Source organism: Mercenaria mercenaria, chromosome 6 (assembly GCF_021730395.1).
Source record: "Mercenaria mercenaria strain notata chromosome 6, MADL_Memer_1, whole genome shotgun sequence".
Classification (NCBI taxonomy): domain Eukaryota; kingdom Metazoa; phylum Mollusca; class Bivalvia; order Venerida; family Veneridae; genus Mercenaria; species Mercenaria mercenaria.
The window spans coordinates 567339-589363 of record NC_069366.1 but is presented as its reverse complement, the minus strand read 5'-3'; the positions used below and the strand labels follow the sequence as shown (position 1 = coordinate 589363).

At 37.4% G+C, this 22025-nt stretch overlaps 1 protein-coding gene across 4 annotated transcripts in view; it reads left to right on the top strand.

The window, feature by feature from the left end:
* LOC123550700 (ankyrin repeat domain-containing protein 12-like) overlaps positions 1–22025 on the top strand; it is a 97154-nt gene that overhangs the window by 65544 nt on the left and 9585 nt on the right. For 3 of the 4 annotated variants that reach the window (XM_053544931.1, XM_053544929.1, XM_053544930.1), the window contains exons 9-12: positions 8422–8660; positions 12312–12449; positions 16557–16655; positions 18138–18287. In XM_053544931.1, coding sequence (XP_053400906.1) covers positions 8422–8660; positions 12312–12449; positions 16557–16655; positions 18138–18287 — 626 coding nt within the window. The remainder of the gene's footprint in view (positions 1–8421; positions 8661–12311; positions 12450–16556; positions 16656–18137; positions 18288–22025) is intronic. The other variant, XM_053544932.1, reaches the window with a different exon arrangement.

The following is a 22025-nucleotide window of genomic DNA, read 5'->3' as shown; positions in this document are numbered from 1 at the left end:
TATATCAGCTTACGGTTGTCCTCATAACTAACTTTTCCTTTGATCTGACCTGGTGACCTAGTTTTTGAACCCAGTTTGCCTGTTAACACTCTAGAGGCCACATGTATGACTGTATCTTCATGAAACTTGGTCAGAATGTTACTTTATGACTTTTTGGGTAAGTTCAAATCTGGGTCATCTGGGTTCAAAAACTAGGTCACCAGGTCAGATCAAAGGAAAAGTTAGTTAACACTCTAGGGGCAACATTTTTGACCATATATTAATAAAACTTTTTCAGAATATTAATCTTGGTGATCTTTAGGACGAGGTCAAATCTGGGTCAGGTGGGTTCAAAAGCTAGGTCACAAGGTCAAATCAAAGGAAAAGCTAGTTAACACTCTAGAGGCAACATTTATGACCATACCTTAATGAAATTTGGTCAGAATGTTAATCGTAATGATCTATAGGTGAAGTTCAAATCTGGGTCAGGTGGGTTCAAAACCTAGGTCACCAGGTCAAAAAATCAAAGGAAAAACTTGTCAACACTAGAGGCTACATTTATAACTGTATCTTCATGAATCTTGGTCAGAAAATTAACCTTCATGATCGTTAGGTCAAATTCGAATCTGGGTCATGTGGGGTCAAAAACTAGGTCACCAGGTCGAGTTAAAGGAAAAGCTAGTTAACACTCCACAGTCCATATTTATCATTGTTTCGTAATGAAACTTTGTCAGAATGTTAATCTTTAGGACAAGTTCTAATCTTGGTCAGGTGGGGGTCAAAAACTAGGTCACCAGGTCAAACCAAAGGTAAAGCTTGTTATCCCTCGAGAGGTTACAATTTTGGCTCAATCTTAATGAAACTTGGTCAGAATGTTACTCTCAATAAAATCTTGGACAAGTTTGATATTGGATCATCTGAGGTCAAAAACTAGGTCCCCAGGTCAAATCAAAGGAAAAGCTTGTTAACACTATAGAGATGACATTCATGGCTATATCTCTATGAAACTCAATCAGAATGTTTATCTTGATGACCTCTAGGTCAAGTTCGAATCTGGGTCATGTGGGGCCAAAAACTAGGTCACCCAGTCAGATTAAAGGAAAAGCTTGTTAACACTCTAGAGGCCACATTTTTGTGCCCCCCACCCCCATGAGTGGTGGGGGCATATAGATTTGGTCTTGTCCGTCCGTGCATCCGTCCATCCGTCCGATGTTCGTGACGCGCCTAGCTCAAAAAGTATTTGATATAAATTGATGAAACCTTGCATGAGTCTTTATCATGATATGAACTTGCGCAGCTCCTATTTTTCGTCTGGCTTCGCCCCCTATTTTCGTGTTATGGCCCCTGAAATAGTCAAAAATGCACATTTTCACCTTGTGACACGCCTAGCTCAAAAAGTATTTGATATAGGTTCATGAAACCTTGCATTAGTCTTAATCATTATATGAACTTGCGCACCTCCTGTTTTTCATCTGGCTCCACCCCCTATTTTTCTGAGTTATGGCCCCTGAAATAGTCAAAAATGCACATTTTCACCTTGTGATGCACCTAGCTCAAAAAGTATTTGATATAAATTGATGAAACCTTGCATGAGTCTTTATCATGATATGAACTTGCACACCTTCTATTTTTCGTCTGTCTCCGCCCCCTATTTTCTGAGTTATGGCCCCTGAAATAGTCAAAAATGCACATTTTCACCTTGTGACGTGCCTAGCTCAAAAAGTGTTTGATATAAATTGATGAAACCTTGCATGAGTCTTTATCATGATATGAACTTGAGCACCTCCAATTTTTCGTCTGGCTCTGCCCCCTATTTTCTGAGTTATGGCCCCTGAAATAGTCAAAAATGCACATTTTCACCTTGTGACACGCCTAGCTCAAAAAGTGTTTGATATAGATTCACGAAACCTTGCATGAGTCTTAATCATGATATGAACTTGCACACCTCCTATTTTTTTCATTTTGGTCCACCTGCTTTTTTCAGAGTTATGGCCCCAGAAATAGTCAAAACTGCACATTTTCACCTTGTGATGCACCTAGTTCAAAAAGTATTTAATATAAATGATTGAAAACTTGCATAAGTCTTTATCATGATATAAACTTGCACACCTCTTATTTTTTGGCTGGCTCCACCCCCTAATTTTAAAGTTATGGCCCCTGAAATAGTAAAAAAATGCACATTTTCACCTAATTATGTGCCTAGCTCAAAAAGTATTTGATGTAAATTTATGAAACCTTGCTCGAGTCTTTATCATGATGTGTCCTTGCACACTTTGCATTCTTCCAGAGAATCTTGGCATTTATTACAAAGTTATGGCCCTTGAAATAGCCAAAATAGTGGATTTTTCGTTTGTGATGCTCATAGCTCAAAAAGTATATGGCCTAGAATAATGAATCCTTTTCATAAAATGTTTGTTGAGGCTATACCCCATTAAGACTGCAAACATTTGAATTATTTCCCCTTATTTGTGACAAATGTACCAGTGGGGGGCACACCCTGTGTCCTACAGACACATTCTAGTTTATCCTTTCGTCATGAAACTTGGTCAGAATGTTTATCTTGATGATCTTTAGGCCAAGTTTGAATCTGGGTCATGTTGGGTCAAAAACTAGGTCACTAGGCCAGATCAAAGGAAAATCTTGTTAACACTCTAGAGACCACATTTTAAGTTTGAAACTAATGAGAATTAGTCAGAATTGTCTTGACGATTTCTAGGTCAAATTTGAATCTGGGTCATATGGGGTCAAAAACTAGGTCACCCAGTCAAATTAAAGGAAAAGCTTGTTAACACTCTAGAGGCCAAATTTATTACCCTATCTTTATGAAACATGGTCAGAATGTTTATCTTGATGACATCTAGGCCAAGTTCGAATGTGGGTCATGTAGGTTCAAAAACAAGGTCACCCGGTCAAATCTAAGGAAAAGCTTGTTAACACTCTTAGAGGCCATATTTATGACCCTATCTTCATAAAACTTGGTCAAAAAACACTGTAGGGGCAACATTTTTGATTCAATCTTCATAAAACTTGGTCAGAATGTTTGGTATCATGAAGTCCTGTATGATTTCGGCTCTGGGTCATTTAGGGTCAAAAACTGTGTCACCTATTAAAATCAAAGGAAAAGCTTGTTTATACTCTAGGGGCCACTTCTTTGCTCCAATCTTCATGAAACTTTGTCATGAAATCATGGACTATTTTTATTTTGGGTCATTTGAGGTCAAAAACTAGGTCACAAGTTCAAATGAAAGAAAATACTTGTTTACACTCAGGCCACATTTTTGGACCAATCTTAATGAAAATTGGTCAGAATATAATTATATCTCCATGAAATTTCCGACAGGTTAAAACTTAGGTCCGGTTGGGTAAAAAACTAGGTTACTAGGCCAAATCAAAGAAAAAAACACTAGAGGCTGCATTTTTGCGCCAATCTTTATGAAACTTGGTCAGAATGTTTATCTCCTTAAAAATTCAGACGAGTTTGAAACTGGTCATGTGGTGTCAAAAACTGGGTCACTAGGTCAAACATGTTTGTTATGGTGTGTTACTCTGGTGAGCGACCTAGGGCCATCATGGCCCTCTTGTTTAACATTTGCACCAGTTTTCCAGGCTCTTATTCAAAGCTGGTTCCATGTAAGGTCATTAGTGACTGAGTTTATTGAATGTGTCCACAGCAATATGATAATTGCCTTAACAGTGCTGTTTGGGTAGAAAGGACAAATAATGATAATACATGTAACAAAATTTAGTTGTTGAAGGTGTAGGAGAGATCGTATTTTTTTGTATATAAATCTGTTGTATTTTCTATTTTTAGAACTGATAAGACAGTGATTGGGTGGGCAGACACTGAACATCCGTTCTTTTTTGTAAACAGTGATGTTTTTCACACAAATTATATCAATAATTTTTTGATCAATGGAAAGGCTATAAAACAAGCAATGTATTAATTATTTTTAATTACTATTTCGGAATAAAATGGATTAATTATGAACGCTTAACTTACAGTGTTTTTCTAAAAGTTCTGAACATCACTACGCCGCTATTAAAATTATATGTCTTTAAAACGATTATTCATTTTAAAAAGATATTTTAATACAAAAATATGAAAATTGTATTTCAAAACTTCTTGATTTTTGATAATCCATAAATGAGCGAAAAAGTTATTAAAAATTAAAAATTTTGATCCCATACACAAACTGATGTTTTTCATTGTTTTGCCCACCACCAGATAAACAAATGTTAATCACTATTTGCTCTAACTGGGAATAAATAAGTCACATGTAATACAGTATACATAACCATGGAAGGTCAATTTGCCTATAAACAAAGTAGTAAAACAAAACATAAGTATTTTGATTGATACAATGACTCTATAAGATTTTGTCTCAATTGTCTATGGATGTTCACAAATTTTACACAAATACACTAAACACTTCATACTTTGATGTAGGAAAAGTTTAAAAAGATAAATAATGATGTCTTCAAACAGGGTCACAAAGTATCATTGACAAAGTTCAATAATAATTGTCCTGCTACCAAACTTTATCAACACAACAAGTCATATTAAGTAGATCCAAAAGCGGAGGTATCCCTGCAAGTAAAATTTGATCTGTTTTACTCAAGTGGCGCTGTCCTTTTTTAGGGAATCCTAACAAAGAGCTTAGGACAGAAAGTTTGAACTAGTTACTAACTGTTTCCTAAAAGTGAAATGTTGGTCTGGCAAGCTTTACCTTGGTGTGTGTCCTAAAACTAAGATCAGTTGGTTAGGAATAATAAGCAACTTCAGACGAAGAAGTAAAACATATTTCAGTCTTTTAAACAAGAAAATAAGCCCTGCTAAAACCTACATAGAAGGCAATATAGGAATATGCACATTATTTTGTTTTGCCTAATGGATAAATCCTGTCAGTACAAGCAAATATTTCATGAATGGGGTCTCCATGTTGGTGTATCTGCCCACAGTTATGTAAGTCACAAAAGATTAATTCTACAATAACTTTTGAAAAGTAAACTTGAAAGTATGCAGTGCATTTTATTCTGGTATGTCAAAAATTGTGGTTGTATCTGCAGCAGATTTCAGCTGTTAACTTTCTTGTTGTGGTGACATTTATATTGTTTAACTGTCAGGACTGTGACAAAATGTAAATTATTAAAGATAGAAAATCGGAGGAAGCTTGACAGCCAAAAAATAATTGTCTCATTGAATTTCAGTCAACTTAAAACTTGAAGTAATGAAATACACTAAAACACTGAGGCACCATATTGACCAGTTTAAGCTTATCTTTTGGTTTTTCTGTAGCAGATTAAAAGGTCAGTGTTGTCTTGTTTCAGTAATGAGGTAACTATAATACATGCTCAAACTTGGCTAGAATCTTATAATTTCTTATCAAAATTGAGTATATTGCATGTACTGTTTTTCAACAAAACACCACCATGACATAACTTTATGTTGTTTTAATATGAAACAGAAGCTTTCAGCTGAAGTATGTTTTAGTTCTGCAAAATGTTAAACACATGTTTGTATCTCCTGGAAAAAACTTTAAAGCTCTAGGGATTTTTAAAATGGTATACTTTACCCTGTGCAGTTTGAAGACCTGTGTAGGTTACTGCTTATATCTTTTGTCAGTTACAGTTCTGAATAAAACATAAAATATGTGTAGGTAATCAATGCCTGCCACATGCTGTACCATAATAATACCAAAAGATGCTCTCAGCTTTCCATGTCTGTCAAAAACTCGAGACAAGTAGCATGATTGGTGAAGCAGGAGAACTGCAGTCAGTATCAGGTTGTATTCAGAGGCCGTGGGTTCAAGTCTCCATTCAACTCCACATTCTGATCAATTTTGAAATATTGGAGATGTTCAGGACAAGTCTCTGCTTTAGAAATTCTAGCATAAAACTGCTGTTCTTGTCACTTTTCGGGGATGTTTCATTGGGAGAGTCAACATGTGTTAACAGAGAGATTCTAGCTCTTGTGTTCTGTTAAAACACCTTTTTAGCTCACCTAAGTACGAAGTGCTCAAAGGTGAGCTATTGTGATATCCTGTGTCAGTCGTCCATCAGTCCTCAACAGTTTGACTGTTAACACTCTAGAGGTCACAATTTTGTCCCAATCTTAATGAAACTTGGTCAGAGTGTTGCCCTCAATTAAATCTTGGACGATTTCGATATTTGGTCATTTGGGGTCAAAAACTAGGTCACCAGGTCAAGGCAAAGGTAAAGCTTGTTAACACTCTAGAGGTCACAATTTTGGCCAAATCTTAATGAAACTTGGTCAGAATGTTACTCTCAATAAAATCTTGGACGATTTCGATATTTGATCATCTGGGGTCAAAAACTAGGTCACCAGGTCAAATCAAAGGAAAAGCTTTTTAACACTCTAGACGTCACAATTTTGGCCCGATCTTAATGAAACTTGGTCAGAATGTTACCCTCAATAAAATCTTGGACAAATTCGATATTGGGTCATCTGGGGTCAAAAACTAGGTCACCAGGTCAAATCAAAGGAAAATCTTGTTAACACTCTAGAGGTCACAATTTTGGCCCAATCTTAATGAAACTTTGTCAGAATGTTACCCTCGATAAAATCTTGAATGAGGTCGATATTGGGTCATCTGGGTTCAAAAAACTAGGTCACCAGGTCAAATCAAAGGAGAAGCTTGTTAACACTCTAGAGGTCACAATTTTGGCCCAGTCTTAATGAAACTTGGTCAGAATGTTACTCTCAATAAAATCTTGGACGAGTTCGATATTGGGTCATCTGGGGTCAAAAACTAGGTCACCAGTTCAAATCAAAGGAAAAGTTTGTTAATACTCTAGAGGTCACAATTTTGGCCCAATCTTAATGAAACTTGGTCAGAATGTTACCCTCAGTAAAATCTTGGACGTGATATATAGGTCAGTTTCAGATCTGGGTCAGGTGGGGTCATAAACTAGGTCACTAGGTCAAATCAAAGGAAAAGCTTGTTAAAACTGTAGAGGCCACATTTATGACTTTATCTTCATGAAACTTAGTCAGAATGTTAATCTTGATGATTTTTAGGTCAGATTCAAATCTGGGTCATGTGGGGTCAAAAATTAGGTCACTGGGTCAAATGAAAGGAAAAGCTAGTTAACACTTTAGAGACCACATTTATGACCATATCTTAATAAAACTTGGTCAGAATGTTAATCTTGATTATCTTTAGGTCAATAGGTCAGGTGAGCGATACAGGGCCTTCATGGCCCTTGTGTTTATATATGCGAACTCCAAGGCGAAGCATGAATATATTACGGCTCCAAGGTGGATTATTCAAAGGAAATGATGTCATCATAAAAAAAAGCAAAGAAACCATTCCCATGAATTTTATAGAAATTTAATGGTGTTTAGGGACAATATAATTATTTATTACTTTTTATGCCCCCCATGAGTGGTGGGGGTCATATAGATTTGGTCTTATCCGTCCGTCCGTCCGAAGTTCGTGACGCGCCTAGCTCAAAAAGTATTTGATATAAATTGATGAAACCTTGCTTGAGTCTTTATCATGATATGAACTTGCGCACCTCCTATTTTTTGTCTGGCTCCGCCACCTAATTTCAGAATTATGGCCCCTGAAATAGTCAAAAATGCACATTTTCACCTTGTGACGTGCCTAGCTTAAAAAGTATTTCATATAAATTGATAAAACCTTGTACGAGTCTTTGTCGTGATATGAACCTGCGCTATTTTTTGTCTGGCTCCGCCCCTATTTTTTGTCTGGCTCCGCCCCCTATTTTCAGAGTTATGGCCCCTGAAATAGTCAAAAATGCACATTTTCACCTTTTGACGCACCTAGCTCAAAAAGTATTTAATATAATTGCTTGAAACCTTGCATAAGTCTTTATCATGATATAAACTTGCACACCTTTTATTTTTAGGCTGGCTCTATCCCCAATTTTTAAAGTTATGGCCCCTGAAATAGTAAAAAAAAATGCACATTTTCGCCTAATTATGTGCCTAGCTCAAAAGTATTTAATGTAAATTCATGAAACCTTGCTTGAGTCTTTATCATGATGTGACCTTTCACACTTGGCATTCTTCTTGAGAATCTTTGCGCTTATTACAGAGTTATGGCCCTTGAACGAGCCAAAATAGTGGATTTTTTGTTTGTGGTGCTCATAGCTCAAAAATATATGGCCTAGAATAATGAATCCTTTTCATAAAATGTTTGTTTAGGCTAAATCCCATTAACACTGCAAACATTTGAATTATTGCCCCTTATTTGTGACAAATGTACCAATGGGGGGCACACCCTGTGTCCTACAGACACATTCTAGTTACATGTTTATGCTAGAATAGCATTAGCGTATGTTAGTTTCATGTTATAACATCTTCAGAATCCCTCAGGACTCTGCAGATGTTGTAACTTTAGGAAAAAAAACGTGTGTTATCCCTACATTATATTTTCTTATGTTTTATTACTGTAGGTAATTCAGAGTCACCGTCTTTCAAAGATGACACAGCAGCTGTGGTGGCGACCAGCAATCCAACCAAGGAAGAGGAAGACATATGTTTACATCCTAGAAAACGGAAAGTTAAATCCAAACCAGACTCAACCGAACCGATACCTCAGGGTGATGGTGACAGTCCTGTACCAATAAACTCAAATTTAGTGACAGAAAAAGTGCCAAATCCGTTTGAGATATACATCAGTCTAAGAAAAAAGGTAAATTAAAAACTTGACTCTTGACACACTGATTTAGCAAGTTGCTGAGTTTAAAGGGCACACAGACTAGTGGTCTGCATCATTTTAGGCATTGACACTACCAGGAAGCCACCTGGATAAAACATATTGCTTTCCCCAATGATAACAGTAATTCTTTTGTCAAAGCTAAAACAGTTATTAGTGAGAAACAAGTGTTTTCAGTACAGCAGCCTGTACTTGCCCAAAGCCGGGTTGCTTAAAGTAGTGGTCTTTAATGGCATTGAGCAATTTTCGATCGAGTTTGTGTTCTCTGCATTCGCTTTCGACATTTCCAAGATAGTACAGAAAACTTTGTGTTTGTTTGAGCAGAGGAGATCTAAAACAAAATTTAGAAGCCCCTCACTGATGTTGGTTTAAGCTTCACTGGAGGCTTTCAATTCTTCATGTGAGGAAGTCTGGGGTCTGGGGTCTTCCTCCACCATCAAAGCTGGAAAGTTGCCATAATTATAACATTTGATAATTGTGTCAATTCAACAGACATACCCCCCCCCCCCACCCACCCACCCACCCCAAAAAAAAAAGAAAAAGAATTTGGAAATTACATAATTACACGGAAATTGCTGATTTTCATTTACGGTCCACTACCTTAGTACAGTAATTCAAGAATCTGACTGTACACACCCTTGTCTTCTTTAAGTATTCTGGTTTAAAGTATTTTGCTTGAATCCTAGAAATCATCCTACACATGATAAGAAAATAATCTGAAAGAGGTTACCACACTCATTCCTGAGTTTTGATGCTAAAATCTGTTTATGGATGTTCTGAGCCATTTTTGTGTCCCCAGTGAAAACAAGTTATATTTATTCCACCTTTTTTTTTAACCGAATTATTTTATAGGTCTTCTGTTATTTAATAAAGGAAGTTTCAGGAGGTTCAGTGTTCTGTATTTCAAATTGGGAAGGATTTTTCCCCAGTTTCTCCTGGGAGCGGTAGGGCTTTTTTTAAAAGTCTTCATTAAAGCTGTCTGGTTGCAGGAAAAGATATTTCCTTTTTCAGAAATCTGATTGTGTATACTAAGGTCAATCGATACTTGCATGAGAGAATGACAAGTCAGTTAGTAAAGAGAATTTATTGATTCTAGTTGCATTGCTCTATCTTATATTGCCTTGATTCAGACAAAAAATCACCCAAATGTTTGCCAGAAAGACCATATTTGGCAGATATTTCGCAGCTATCTGATTTCTTATTAAAGATTTATGAATTTGACCTCGGTAGCATTATGATTTTGCACTGAAGATCATGTTTGCTATTTCCAGTTTGATTTAGCACAGCTTTTCACAAGACATTCCTTGTTAATTGTTACCTGTGAAACAGCAGTGCAGTGACATGGTAAAGTGCTAATGTGATAAAATGCTTAAAGGCATACCCTCTATCTAGCAGATTTTTATGAGCATTTTGTTGCAACTTTGAACAGTATTTTGTCTGGTTACTCCCAGGTATGAGCTGAGCATTATGTTGCAAACAAGGTTGATGACCAGTCTTAGAGTGTAGCCGTGACATTAGTCAATTCCAAATTTGAGCTCGGAAACAACCAGCCATATGTGAGCGTGCAAGCTGTTTTATAACCTTAGGGCCCAAGATACACCCATTGATGATGACTCATTAATCCAACACCAAACTTCACATTGAATGGCAGAAAAGTTCTCTCAGAAGTTTCATGATGCAGCTATAGTCATTTAAGATACATGCCAGTTTCTAGATTGCAATGGTGTGAAACCCAGAAACAGTATGATATAGAATACTTGTGCAGGATGCTTTGATCCTAAGACATTTGAGCCATGCTATGTGAAAACCAACATAGTGGCTTTGCGACCAGCATGGATCCGGACCAGCCTGCACATCCGCGCAGTCTGGTCAGGATCCATGCTGTTCACTAATGGTTCCTCTAATTGCAATAGGCTTTGAAAGCAAATGGCATGGATCCTGACCAGACTGCGCAGATGCGCAGGCTGGTCTGCATCCATGCTGGTCGCAAAGCCACTATGTTGGTTTTCTCATGGCGTGGCTCATTTACTGTTTTCATGGTCCAGACGGTTATTTAGCTGTAAACATGGCGATGTTAGCCAAGTAATTTAACCTTCTGTGTTTTGCCCTGTAGCACTTGCAGAGCAACTGTAGAACTCGCCAGAAAAAATCTGCTGCAGTTTCAAGTAGTCAATCATTCCTGTTTTGTGTAATCTTTAAACTATTTTAGTGCTTGTACCTTTACTGTTTTTGTTGTTGCTACATCAGTTTTGCTTAGAGGTATTCAGTCCATTAGTCATTGATGATTAGCAGTAACATTTTGTTCTCCAATAAAATTGAAACTTCAACATGTTTGCTATAATCTTTTGCATCAGGAGGGTTCTCGCCAGGCTATTATTGCATGTTGAATGTGACATGCCTTCTGGCTTCAAGTTGTACATCCCTTACTTATCCTATCATCCTTTAATTGCCAAGCAATGTGTGATGAACGTTCCCATTTGGGCCAAGCTGTTGTCAAGGCTAAACTTCCTTTCAAGTATTATGAAGTAACAACTGAATGTCACCCCTTGTTAGCAATAAGTGATAAGTTTGTGTAACTGACTGTCACCAAAATGATATTTTTATGTAATAATCTTTTCCAAAATATCACAGTAGATGTACAACTTGATAAATGCTGATCTGTCATTTGAATTTTCAATTATAACTATGTTTCTTTAAAGGATTTTTTCTCGGTATTAGAATTGAACAGAAATTATACCCACCCCACCCCTATAAAAATGTATGGGGTGGGGGTGCTGTTGGAATCACGCATAGCTGTAAGTCCATCAATTTGTCCATTGTGTCAGCCTGTCAGGTCCATATCTTAAACAAATAGGAAGATTTTCAAAAAATTAGCAGTAGTCAACTTAAGACAACATGCAGAGCACCCAACCTAGGTCAGTAGGTTCTAGGTCAAGGTCACACTAAGAGGTCAAAGGTCAAACAACTTAACTGTGTCTGCCCAATATTGTCTTTAAAAAAACACTTGTTAGAGTACTAACTTCAAATGTTAACCCCTTCAAGACAACATGCAGAGCGCACAACTGAGGTCATTAGGTCCATAGTCAAGGTCACACTTGGGATTAAAGGTGAGCATTGTGTCTGCTCCATATCTTCTTAACTACTGGATGCACCAGTTATTAACCCTTATCCTGCTAAATTTTTAAAATGAACTTGTCCATCTTTCAATTTGGACAGTACCATTAATTGTTAAAAGGGGTGTTTACCAAAAAATACTGACTGAATGGCGAACAGTGTGGATCATGATCTACACTGGTCGCAAAAACAGAGTCAGTCGTGTTTAGCATGAAAAGGGCTAACCTTGTCAGCACAACATGCAGAGTGGACAGCCCAAATTACAAAGTCTAAGGTCAAGGTCACAATTGGAGGTGAATGGTCAAGTGGCTTAAAGTTTTATCAGCTCCATATGTTCTAAACCAAAAAGATTCAAAGCCACGTGGATGTGGGGATGACAACCCGTACACATTAATGCTTGTGGACTAAAAAGTGATGCAAGTAAGTTTTAGTTTAGTACTTTCCAGTGGAGTAGATATAACTAGGACGTACTGCTTACTTTGTATTGATAAATATAATTTTTGTGTATTTCAGATTGCTAGTCGTCGCCGTGGTTACCTGGACATGTTGAGTATTTGTCCAAAGACTCCTCAGGGTTTCAAGGACTACCTGTTGAAGACATGTAACTATGTCCTGCAGGGTAACACTACAAGCACACTCTCAGTACCAACAGTAAGTGTCAATCTGCTCAACTGTCTTTCTTCTCAGTTTGTATGACATTGAAAATCAACAAGGTCAAGGTCAGGCAAATTTCTGATTTTTGCACAGTAATTTTTATGTGTTTTTTCTCAGAAAATTAAGTAGAGGCTTGTTTTTGTACAGCTGAGTAAATCAGATGTTAGGATAGGTCTAGTAAGCCTGTCAGGTCTAATAGCTGTAAATGCAAACACTTCATGTTTTGCAAACATTCCGATGCACTGAATGAATTATGTACTCAGCATTATATATATGTATATATTATATATATTTAGAGTATGATCTACGGCTTTGTTGATAAAGATGCTGAAAATATTTGGGTCTTCAGAATGACTGTGACCTTTTGATTGTATACTAATTTATTTGAGCTTGATTGTGATGAAAGCTTCAAACATATTTGAACCACTCTCAAGTACACTTCCTGGAAAAGCCACTACAACTTACCAGTGTCATATGAGAAGGCATGGTAGTGACACCGGTGGGGCTTGAACCCAAGACCTGGGCTGAGCGGCCGACACCTTAACCACTGGACCACTGCTCCCTGTTGTTTGGTGTTGATATTTTCATTTCACTCTGTATAGCTATACAAGTATTCTCTCAGCGTTGTGAAGACATTGTTGACAGATGGCAGGTGTATTAAATAACAATTAGATAGATAGTTTAGGCAGGTATTAGCTATATATCATTTTGGAGACAATGCTTACATTTATGTGATTTTAAACCTAATGACTTACACAGCTTCTGCCTCTGTTTGCTCGATGGCCTCATACACGATAGGGTCATGTAAAAGGACGTGATAAATCATAAACATTTCCTTTTGATATGTAAACCATGATGCTTTATATATTTATGCGTGTCATGTAGTATGCATATTATAAATGCCTTACTGTATCGTTTTACATTCACATGTACTTAATTGAAGCAAAGGTTTAGATTCTAATTATGTACTTGCTTGATGCTTTATGTGGCTTACCTTTTTACCGACCCTGTATATGCCAAACATCTGTTGCTCTGTTTCAGGCCCAGTATGTGCTAACACATTATCCTGTTGTTGTTGTTTTTTTAAATCTGTTTCTGGCCCTGTATTATGTCTTACTTCTCATCCAGCAAGCTCATTACTTGTCCCTGTGCCGTCTGTTTCTGCCTCTGTATGTGCCTAACTTCTCATCCAGCAAGCTCAAGTTTTACTTGTTCGTCTGTTTCTGGCCCTGTATGTGCCTTACTTCTCATCCAGCAAGCTCAACTTTTACTTGTCCGTCTGTTTCTGGCCCTGTATGTGCCTTACTTCTCATCCAGCAAGCTCAAATTTTACTTGTCCATCTGTTTCTGGCCCTGTATATGTCTTACTTCTCATCCAGCAAGCTCATATTTTACTTGTCCTTGTGCCGTCTGTTTCTGCCTCTGTATGTGCCTAACGTCTCATCCAGCAGGCTCAAGTTTTACTTGTCCTACTGTTTCTGGCCCTGTATATGCCTTACTTTTCATCCAACAAGCTCATATTTTACTTGTCCCTATGCCGTCTGTTTCTGGCCCTGTGTATGCCTTACTTCTCATCTAGCAAGCTCATATTTTACTTGTCCCTTTGCCGTCTGTTTCTGCCTCTGTATGTGCCTAACTTCTCATCCAGCAAGCTCATATTTTACTTGTCCCTTTGCCATCTGTTTCTGGCCCTGTATATGCCTTACTTCTCATCCAGCAAGCTCATATTTTACTTGTCCCTTTGCCGTCTGTTTCTGGCCCTGTATATGCCTTACTTCTCATCCAGCAAGCTCATATTTTACTTGTCCCTTTGCCATCTGTTTCTGGCCCTGTATATGCCTTACTTCTCATCCAGCAAGCTCATATTTTACTTGTCCCTTTGCCGTCTGTTTCTGGCCCTGTATATGCCTTACTTCTCATCCAGCAAGCTCATATTTTACTTGTCCCTTTGCCGTCTGTTTCTGGCCCTGTATATGCCTTACTTCTCATCCAGCAAGCTCATGTTTTACTTATCCCAGTGCCGTCTGTTTCTGACCCTGTATGTGCCTTACTTCTTATTCATCACACACTTTACTTGTTCCTCTGCACTCTGTTTCAGGCACTGTATGTGTCCTTCCATTGAGCAAGCTCTTTTGTTGTTTAGGTCCTGTATGTGCCTTTCTTGCCATCCAGCAAGCTCATTAATTTTGTTTTTCCTTCAGGTCCTGTATGTGCCTTACTTCCCATCCAGCAAGCTCATTTGTTGTTCCTTCAGGTCCTGTATGTACCTTACTTTCCATCCAGCAAGCTCATTTGTTGTTCCTTCAGGTCCTGTATGTGCCTTACTTCCCATCCCGCAAGCTCATTTGTTGTTCCTTCAGGTCCTGTATGTGCCTTACTTCCCATCCAGCAAGCTCATTTGTTGTTCCTTCAGGTCCTGTATGTGCCTTACTTCTCATCCAGCAAGCTCATTATTTGTCGCTCTGCCATCTGTTTCTGGCCCTATAATTGTGTGCTTTTGTGTTCATTATTTGTCTCTAAGTGCTCCTTTCAGGCCCTCTATGTGCTTAACTTTCTACCCGGCTTGCTCATTACTTGTCCCTCTGCCCTGTTTTTTCAGGCCCATTGTGTGCCTAACTTCTCATACAGCAAGGTCATTGCTGCTTCTTTTTCAGTGTTTGTAGGTGTCAAACTGCTAGTCTAGAAAACATGTCTAGATCCATAAATCTACAGTAACTGTTGTAAGTAGCCCGCCCTCTTAGCTCAGTAAGGAGAGCGTTGGTCTATGGATCACAGGGTCGCGCGTTCGATCCCCGGGCGGGGCGTATGTTCTCTGTGACGATTTGATAAAAGACATTGTGTCTGAAATCATTCGTCCTCCACCTCTGATAATTCATGTGGGGAAGTTGGCAGTTACTTGCGGAGAACAGGTTTGTACTGGTACAGAATCCAGGAACACTGGTTAGGTTAACTGCCCGCCGTTACACGACTAAAATACTGTTGAAAAACGGCGTTAAACCCAAAACAAACAAACAGTTGTAAGGCTTTCAGTGACAGTTTATGTTAGAAGTTTGAAGTCAGTCGTCCTTGAATTTTTCTCAAGTGTCAGTTACAGTTGTCATTTACTTTAGGAAAATATGTTTTTTGCCGGTTTGCTCACAGATAGCCATCATTGTTGAATAAAATGTACCATTTGGCACATTTGAAGAAAAAAAATCACCTTTGAACTAGGACCTTCAAATCGCTTCTCAACAATGTTGGTCACAGCCTGGCTTAGGGCATAGAAGGTCATGGTTCTACCCAAGTGACCACCCGTGATCAAATAATGCCTGGAGGAGCAACTTACCGTAGTTCTTCCTGTGGAAAGTTGACCTATAAATGTGCAGATGTGATGTTAAATCCAACCCCAAAAAAATGAACTAGGATTATGTAACATTAAGACAGTACTGTTGAAAATTGTGTCAAACCAATTATAAACTGTCCCTTACTTGAAGAAAGGTATTAATTTGTGTGTATTTCTTCTTTGGATCTTTTTTTTCCCTGTGAACAAAATATTAATGCAGTTTTTTTTTTATAGTTTCCCATAAATAGTTTCTGGTCAATATTTTTTGCAGGTTTATTGTACTTTAACAATTGAAGTATCTAAGGTGTGCACTTTTGTAAAGTTAGTCAGGTATGTGAACATGTAAATCAGATAACGATTTTAGGATTGTAGCCCTGTACTTTACTGGTTATTGATGACTAATTATTTATTTTCCTGACCTTGCTCACAGATCAGTTCAAGGGCAGCTGTCTTTGTTTCCATTAAGACTGCTAGAGTTGTCTCCCTTGTTAGTAAATTTCTTGCGATTCAGTTTTTTAGGCTGTATTAAAGGAAATTTGGAGGAGAAGTCAGCCCTGAATGCCTGTACAATATACAGTGAAATAATGCTAGCTTGAGCATTGATGGTAAGACCACCAGAGCCATCAATTTGTGTGATTGTGACCATTTTCCTGTAATATTATCTCCAGCACTTTGTTCATCACTCAAGGAATTTGAGCAGTCAGTGTTTTACTGGCATAGGCCTGAATCGTTTTATCTGTCAATACAGCAGATGCTGAAGTGATTTGTGTTTCTAATTTCAGTTGTCACCTCCAAATTCTGTCAAAGACAAGATGAGAGACCAGTTTGTACAACAAGAGAAAGCCAGGTATAAACTACGTCTGCAGCATCTTATTGAACGGGTATGTAAAGGTTGTCTTCAAAAACCATTATTCTTTCAATTTACTATATATCATCTGTTGAAAGGTTTCATTGTAGTCTGGGGGAAAAAACAAGTGTTATGAAAGGCAACTTTGATTTTCCAATTTTGTTTTTGCTTTGGCTTCTTACATGTCCAGTGGGATGTATTATATGATGGCGCATGTGGTCTGTCCAGACATCTGTATTCTGTAAAGAATGTCATTTACTAGCAATATCTTTAGGATGATTTGACATAGTATCTCGACTGCGCATTGTTCATGGGCAGTGCATTGACTTATTGATTTTGAAGTAAGTGGGTCCAAGCTTAAGGTCAAAATGACTGTTTGTCGTAATATTGTTTCGACTCAGAAACAAGGATGCTTTAACGTATGGTCCTCAAACTTTACAAGCATTTTGCTCGTGAGCAGTGCATGACGCTGACTTAATAGGTCAAAGGACAGGATCAATGTGACTAAGTTCAAGAACCATTTTCACTTAATATCTGGAGAATGACACGCAAACTTGTCTTGATAGGCACATTGCTCATGGGCAGTGGATAACTTATAATGATTTTGAGGTCAGTTTGTCAGAGGTCATGGTCACTGTCACGCAAAGTGATCAGATGGACGTAATATGTAATCGTGTTGGATCTCTGTCCACCTGTTGCAATTTAGTCTCCAGTCAATAACTTCAGAATGCTTTTGACCTATGATTCTAAATCTTGACAGGCACTTTCCTTCGAGGGTATTTTGCTCTGAACAGCAGTGTGCTTGCCGTACACTGATTTTGGTTGTCTTATATTGTAAATTAATTCATCAATCTCAGATCATTGTTTTGGAAAAAGTTCAGCTCAAGGGGTGAATGAAAAAGAATTCTAAGTGCATATGAATAAAGAAATACTTCCTTGCATTCACCCCTCGCGGTTCTCTTTTTATCTGTTCAAAAGGGATAGTTGGAATTGTACATTTTGTTGAGGATGGTAATCGGATTATGTTTTACATACTGTAAAATCATTTAATTTCGTGGTCATGAAATTTCATGGTTTTGGCCAAAACAAAAATTTCATTGGGATATGAATTCGTGGATTTCAACTTTTGAACATAAAATGAATTGGAATTTTACTTGTTCATTGGGAGTAAATTTCGTGGATTGACTCAATCACGAAAATCCACGAAAATTAGTCCCCCACGAATATTAATGATTTCACAGTACATCAAAGTTGTAGACACCAAGTCTGACATATATATTACAGTCTTCTGCTATTACTTTAGTCACTTTCCTGTATTTTATAGAAGACATCTAAAATCTTTTCAGATGAACAGAAGAACTTCTATGAGTAATTAAATTGTAGGGATGTTGGTTATGTTCAAGAGAGAAATCGAGAAGTCCTATGTAGTAAATACAGAAAATAAGACAATCTTTGAGAATCATTTTATCATCTTGCTGATACAAACTGTTGATTGCTTGTAATTTTTCTAATGCAGGAAAAACTGATTCTGTCTATTGAACAAGAGATATTGCGGGAACATGGTCGTGCTGCACGTGCTATAGCTAATCAGGGTACACCATTGAGTGTGTGTACAATTCTCAGAGATGAAGAGATCTATAACTTTACTGAGGACCAGGTTCGTCTAGTATGTATTGTGAGCTTTTTCCTTCTTTTGTTCTATCTTTTGTTTATATGCTGGTGGTAGTGACTGTTTCTAGATTTATTTATTATACCCCCAGATACAAAGTATATAGGGGCTATATTGGAGTCACATATGTCTGCTGCTACATCAGTAACGTAATTTGTGTCCCGCTGTATATCTTCTTTACCGCTGGGATGATTTTTATAAACCTGTACAAGTTATTAGCCTCGTCAGACGACATGCAGAGTGCTAGCTTAAAGGTCACACTTGGAGGTCAAAGATTAAATTACATAACTTTGTGTATGCTCCATATCTTCAAATTCATTTAGAAAATTTCATAAAAAGGTCTAAAATTTAGTGTCCCTTTCATATAGTCAAAACTGCTTGGAAGATTTTCATAAAACTAGCATATAATATTTACCTCATTGGTTGAAGTTGATGGCAGAGTTCAAGGTCGCACTTGGAGATCGAAGATCAAGTAGCTTAATAGTGTCCAGTATCTTCAAAACAATTTGGAAGATTTTCATTAAGAGATCAAAACTGCGTGTGCACAACCCAGGTCATTAGGTCCAAGGTAAAGCTCATACTTGTAGGTAAAAGATCAAATAGTTCAACTTCATGTCTGCTCCATATCAAAACCACTTGGAAGATTTCATTAACTACAGTAGCATCAGCTATTTACCGTGTAAGACAACTTGAAGATCACACAACCCAGGTCACTTGGGCAAATGTCAAGGTCACACTTGAAAGTCAATGATCAAATGGCTCAAAGATGTGTCCACTCCATATCTTCTTAACTTTTAACCATTTGAAGGATTTTCATCAATATATAACCTCATCAAGACTACAATGCAGAGTGCACAACCTAGGTAACTAGGTTCCGGGTCAAGGTCACACTTGAATTTCAAATGTCATGGTCACAACATTTTATTTCCCAGTATCAAAGTGGTGTCTTGGGGTATTGATCGCTTTAAGTGATAGCTCTAAGTTTTGTTGTAAGATGCTTTACTGTTCTCTCTTGTTTTGCACAAAGGTTTCGATGAACAAGAATCTTCTAGGTATATAAGACTATGATTTTGTTTTATGTAAATTGGAAGTTTTATTTATACCATTTGGGCAAAATGTGACTGCAATAACTAAAAGTTCATTGGACATTTTGACCTAAATTTAGAAATGTGAAGTAACTTCAGCTAGAGTTAGAGAATACTATTCACTGACTTTTTGAAGTACAGCTTTTGTTGTTGCCCACCCTTTTCATTGGTGTTGGTGTCTGCATCATAAAACGTTTTTCATGTAAGCAGGTTTCTGCTTCAAACCTCACATGTCTTCACCATCATTAGATGTCGTCAGTCCTCACACGACAATTTACATTGCTTTAGCTTTTTTTTGTCAAAATTACACCTGTTTTTAACATTTACCCTGCTAAGTTTCTAAAATTGAATGGTCCATCATTCAATTTGGGCAGTGCCATTTATCATTCCAAGGGGTGTTCACTGAAAATTTATTGATTGAACAGCGAATCCGTGCAGGCTGATCATGGTCTGCACTGGTCACAAAGGTAGAATCACATGCTGCCAGCAGGCTAAAAGTGAACGTAGGAATTTCTGGAAAATATTGCATGTAAGCAGGTTTCTCATGAACTACTTGATTGAATGCTTTTAAACTTGTAACAAGTCTTTTTACATCATGAGGTCACCTGATATGGCAAGTTTCATAACTCTAGCTTAAATTTTTTGAAAGTTATGCCCCTTTTCAACTTAAGCTAGTATTATGTTGCAGTGTCAGGTAGCCAAGTAAACTGTCATCAAACAGCTTTAAGAAAAATCAGAATTGAAAAGTCAAGCTAGAATTTCAGTTTTGAAGAGTAAAAGATTTGCCTCCCTTGAATTGTGAAACATATGGTTTGTTTGCTTGCCTCGATGACTTCATCCTCATATTACTACAGTACGTGTATTTCATTGATATACCGGTACTGCTTGTGAGTTAACTAACAAAACTTGCTGCTGTTCTCTACAAGTACTACCTTCTATACTATAAAAAGGGCAAATAAAGCACTGGAAATTACTTTATACAAGTTTTATGATGTATTTTTTTGCAGACACAGTGTTGCAGTGATATTAGTTACAACTATTATGTTGCAAAAATCAATAGGCAGATTTTACTCCATATTCGTCTCTTCTACAGATTCCTTTCCTGTTTGCTACTACCATACTGTATCTTAGATTCCTTTCCTATTTGCTGCTACCATACTGTATCTTCGATTCCTTTCCTATTTGCTGCTACCATACTGTATCTTAGATTCCTTTCCTATTTGCTGCTACCATACTGTATCTTAGATTCCTTTCCTATTTGCTGCTACCATACTGTATCTTAGATTCCTTTCCTATTTGCTACTACCATACTGTATCTTAGATTCCTGTCCTATTTGCCATTACCATACTATATCTTATATTTTGTTGTGCTTGTATTGAACCTTTATAGTGTTGTCACTCACTGTTGTTTTATTTTTTCAGTGTTACATTTCAGTTTTCAAAAATGATATTATGAACTGAGTCCTGATAATATTTGATACCTTAAGTCATGTGTTTCTTAATTTCCCTGGTTTTGTACATGGATTTCGAAACAACTTGAAAGTTACATAAGTATACAAATCCCAAAAGTATTGAGAGTGAATTTTACCTGAAGTTCTATCAGAAATAAATATTGTTTTCTTTTACCAAGGAAGTGTGACAGCCCAAGTTACAAGGTCCAAGGTCAATGTCACACTTCAGTGTCAAAGGCCATGATTGCAACATTTATATTTTCCTGTATCAAAATGGCATCTTTGGGTACTTATCACCTTAGTGATAGCTTTAGTTAATCCCCCCCGCCATGAGTTGTAGGGGTTAAAGGAATGGTCTCCGTCCATCCTTCTGTAACATTTGTGTCCGCTACATGTAGCTTAAACCCCTTGAAGGATTTTCATGAAAGTTGGATGAAATGATCACTTCATCAAGAGGATATGCAGAACTCATGAGTCAGCCATCTGGACTCAAGGTCAAGGTCACAACTCAAGGTCAAAGGTTTGAGCCTTCCATTTTGCGTCAGCTCTGTATCTCCTAAACAGTAAAACCTGTTGAAGGATTTTGATGAAACTTTAGTCAAACGATCACCTCTTCAATACAATGTACGGAACTTGTGACTCAGCCTTGTTGACTCAAGGTCAAGGTCACAGGTCAAGGTCAAAGGTTTGAGCTTTCTATTTTGTGTTCGCTCTGTATCTTTAAAACCCCTTGAAGGATTTTCATGAAATTTGAGTCAAATGATCACCTTATCAAGATGATGTGCAGAACTCCTGACTCAGTCATGTTAGCTCAAGGTCAAGGTCACAAAACAAGGTCAGCATATCGCTTGGAACAAATTCATTGATGTCCTCATACATGGACTATAAAATATACTTAACAATGTCAATGCTTCCACCCAATACCATCAACCCTTTCACTATTCATAACAGTGGCGGTGGATATAGCTGTCTTTCAGACTGCCTTGTTTAAACAAGAGAATTGCAGGCTAGCTGTGACTAAAGGAATACCTAATTTCAAAGAAACCTCAATATCTGTCATGTATATAACTGAAATAGTTTCTAGATTAAAGTAATGATAGTTCATAAAAGATAATCATGAGGCTGTTTTCTTCAGTTTTAAACATAAGTAACAACATTTCTTACTGTCTGATAGACATTGTTTGGAGAACATAAAAAAA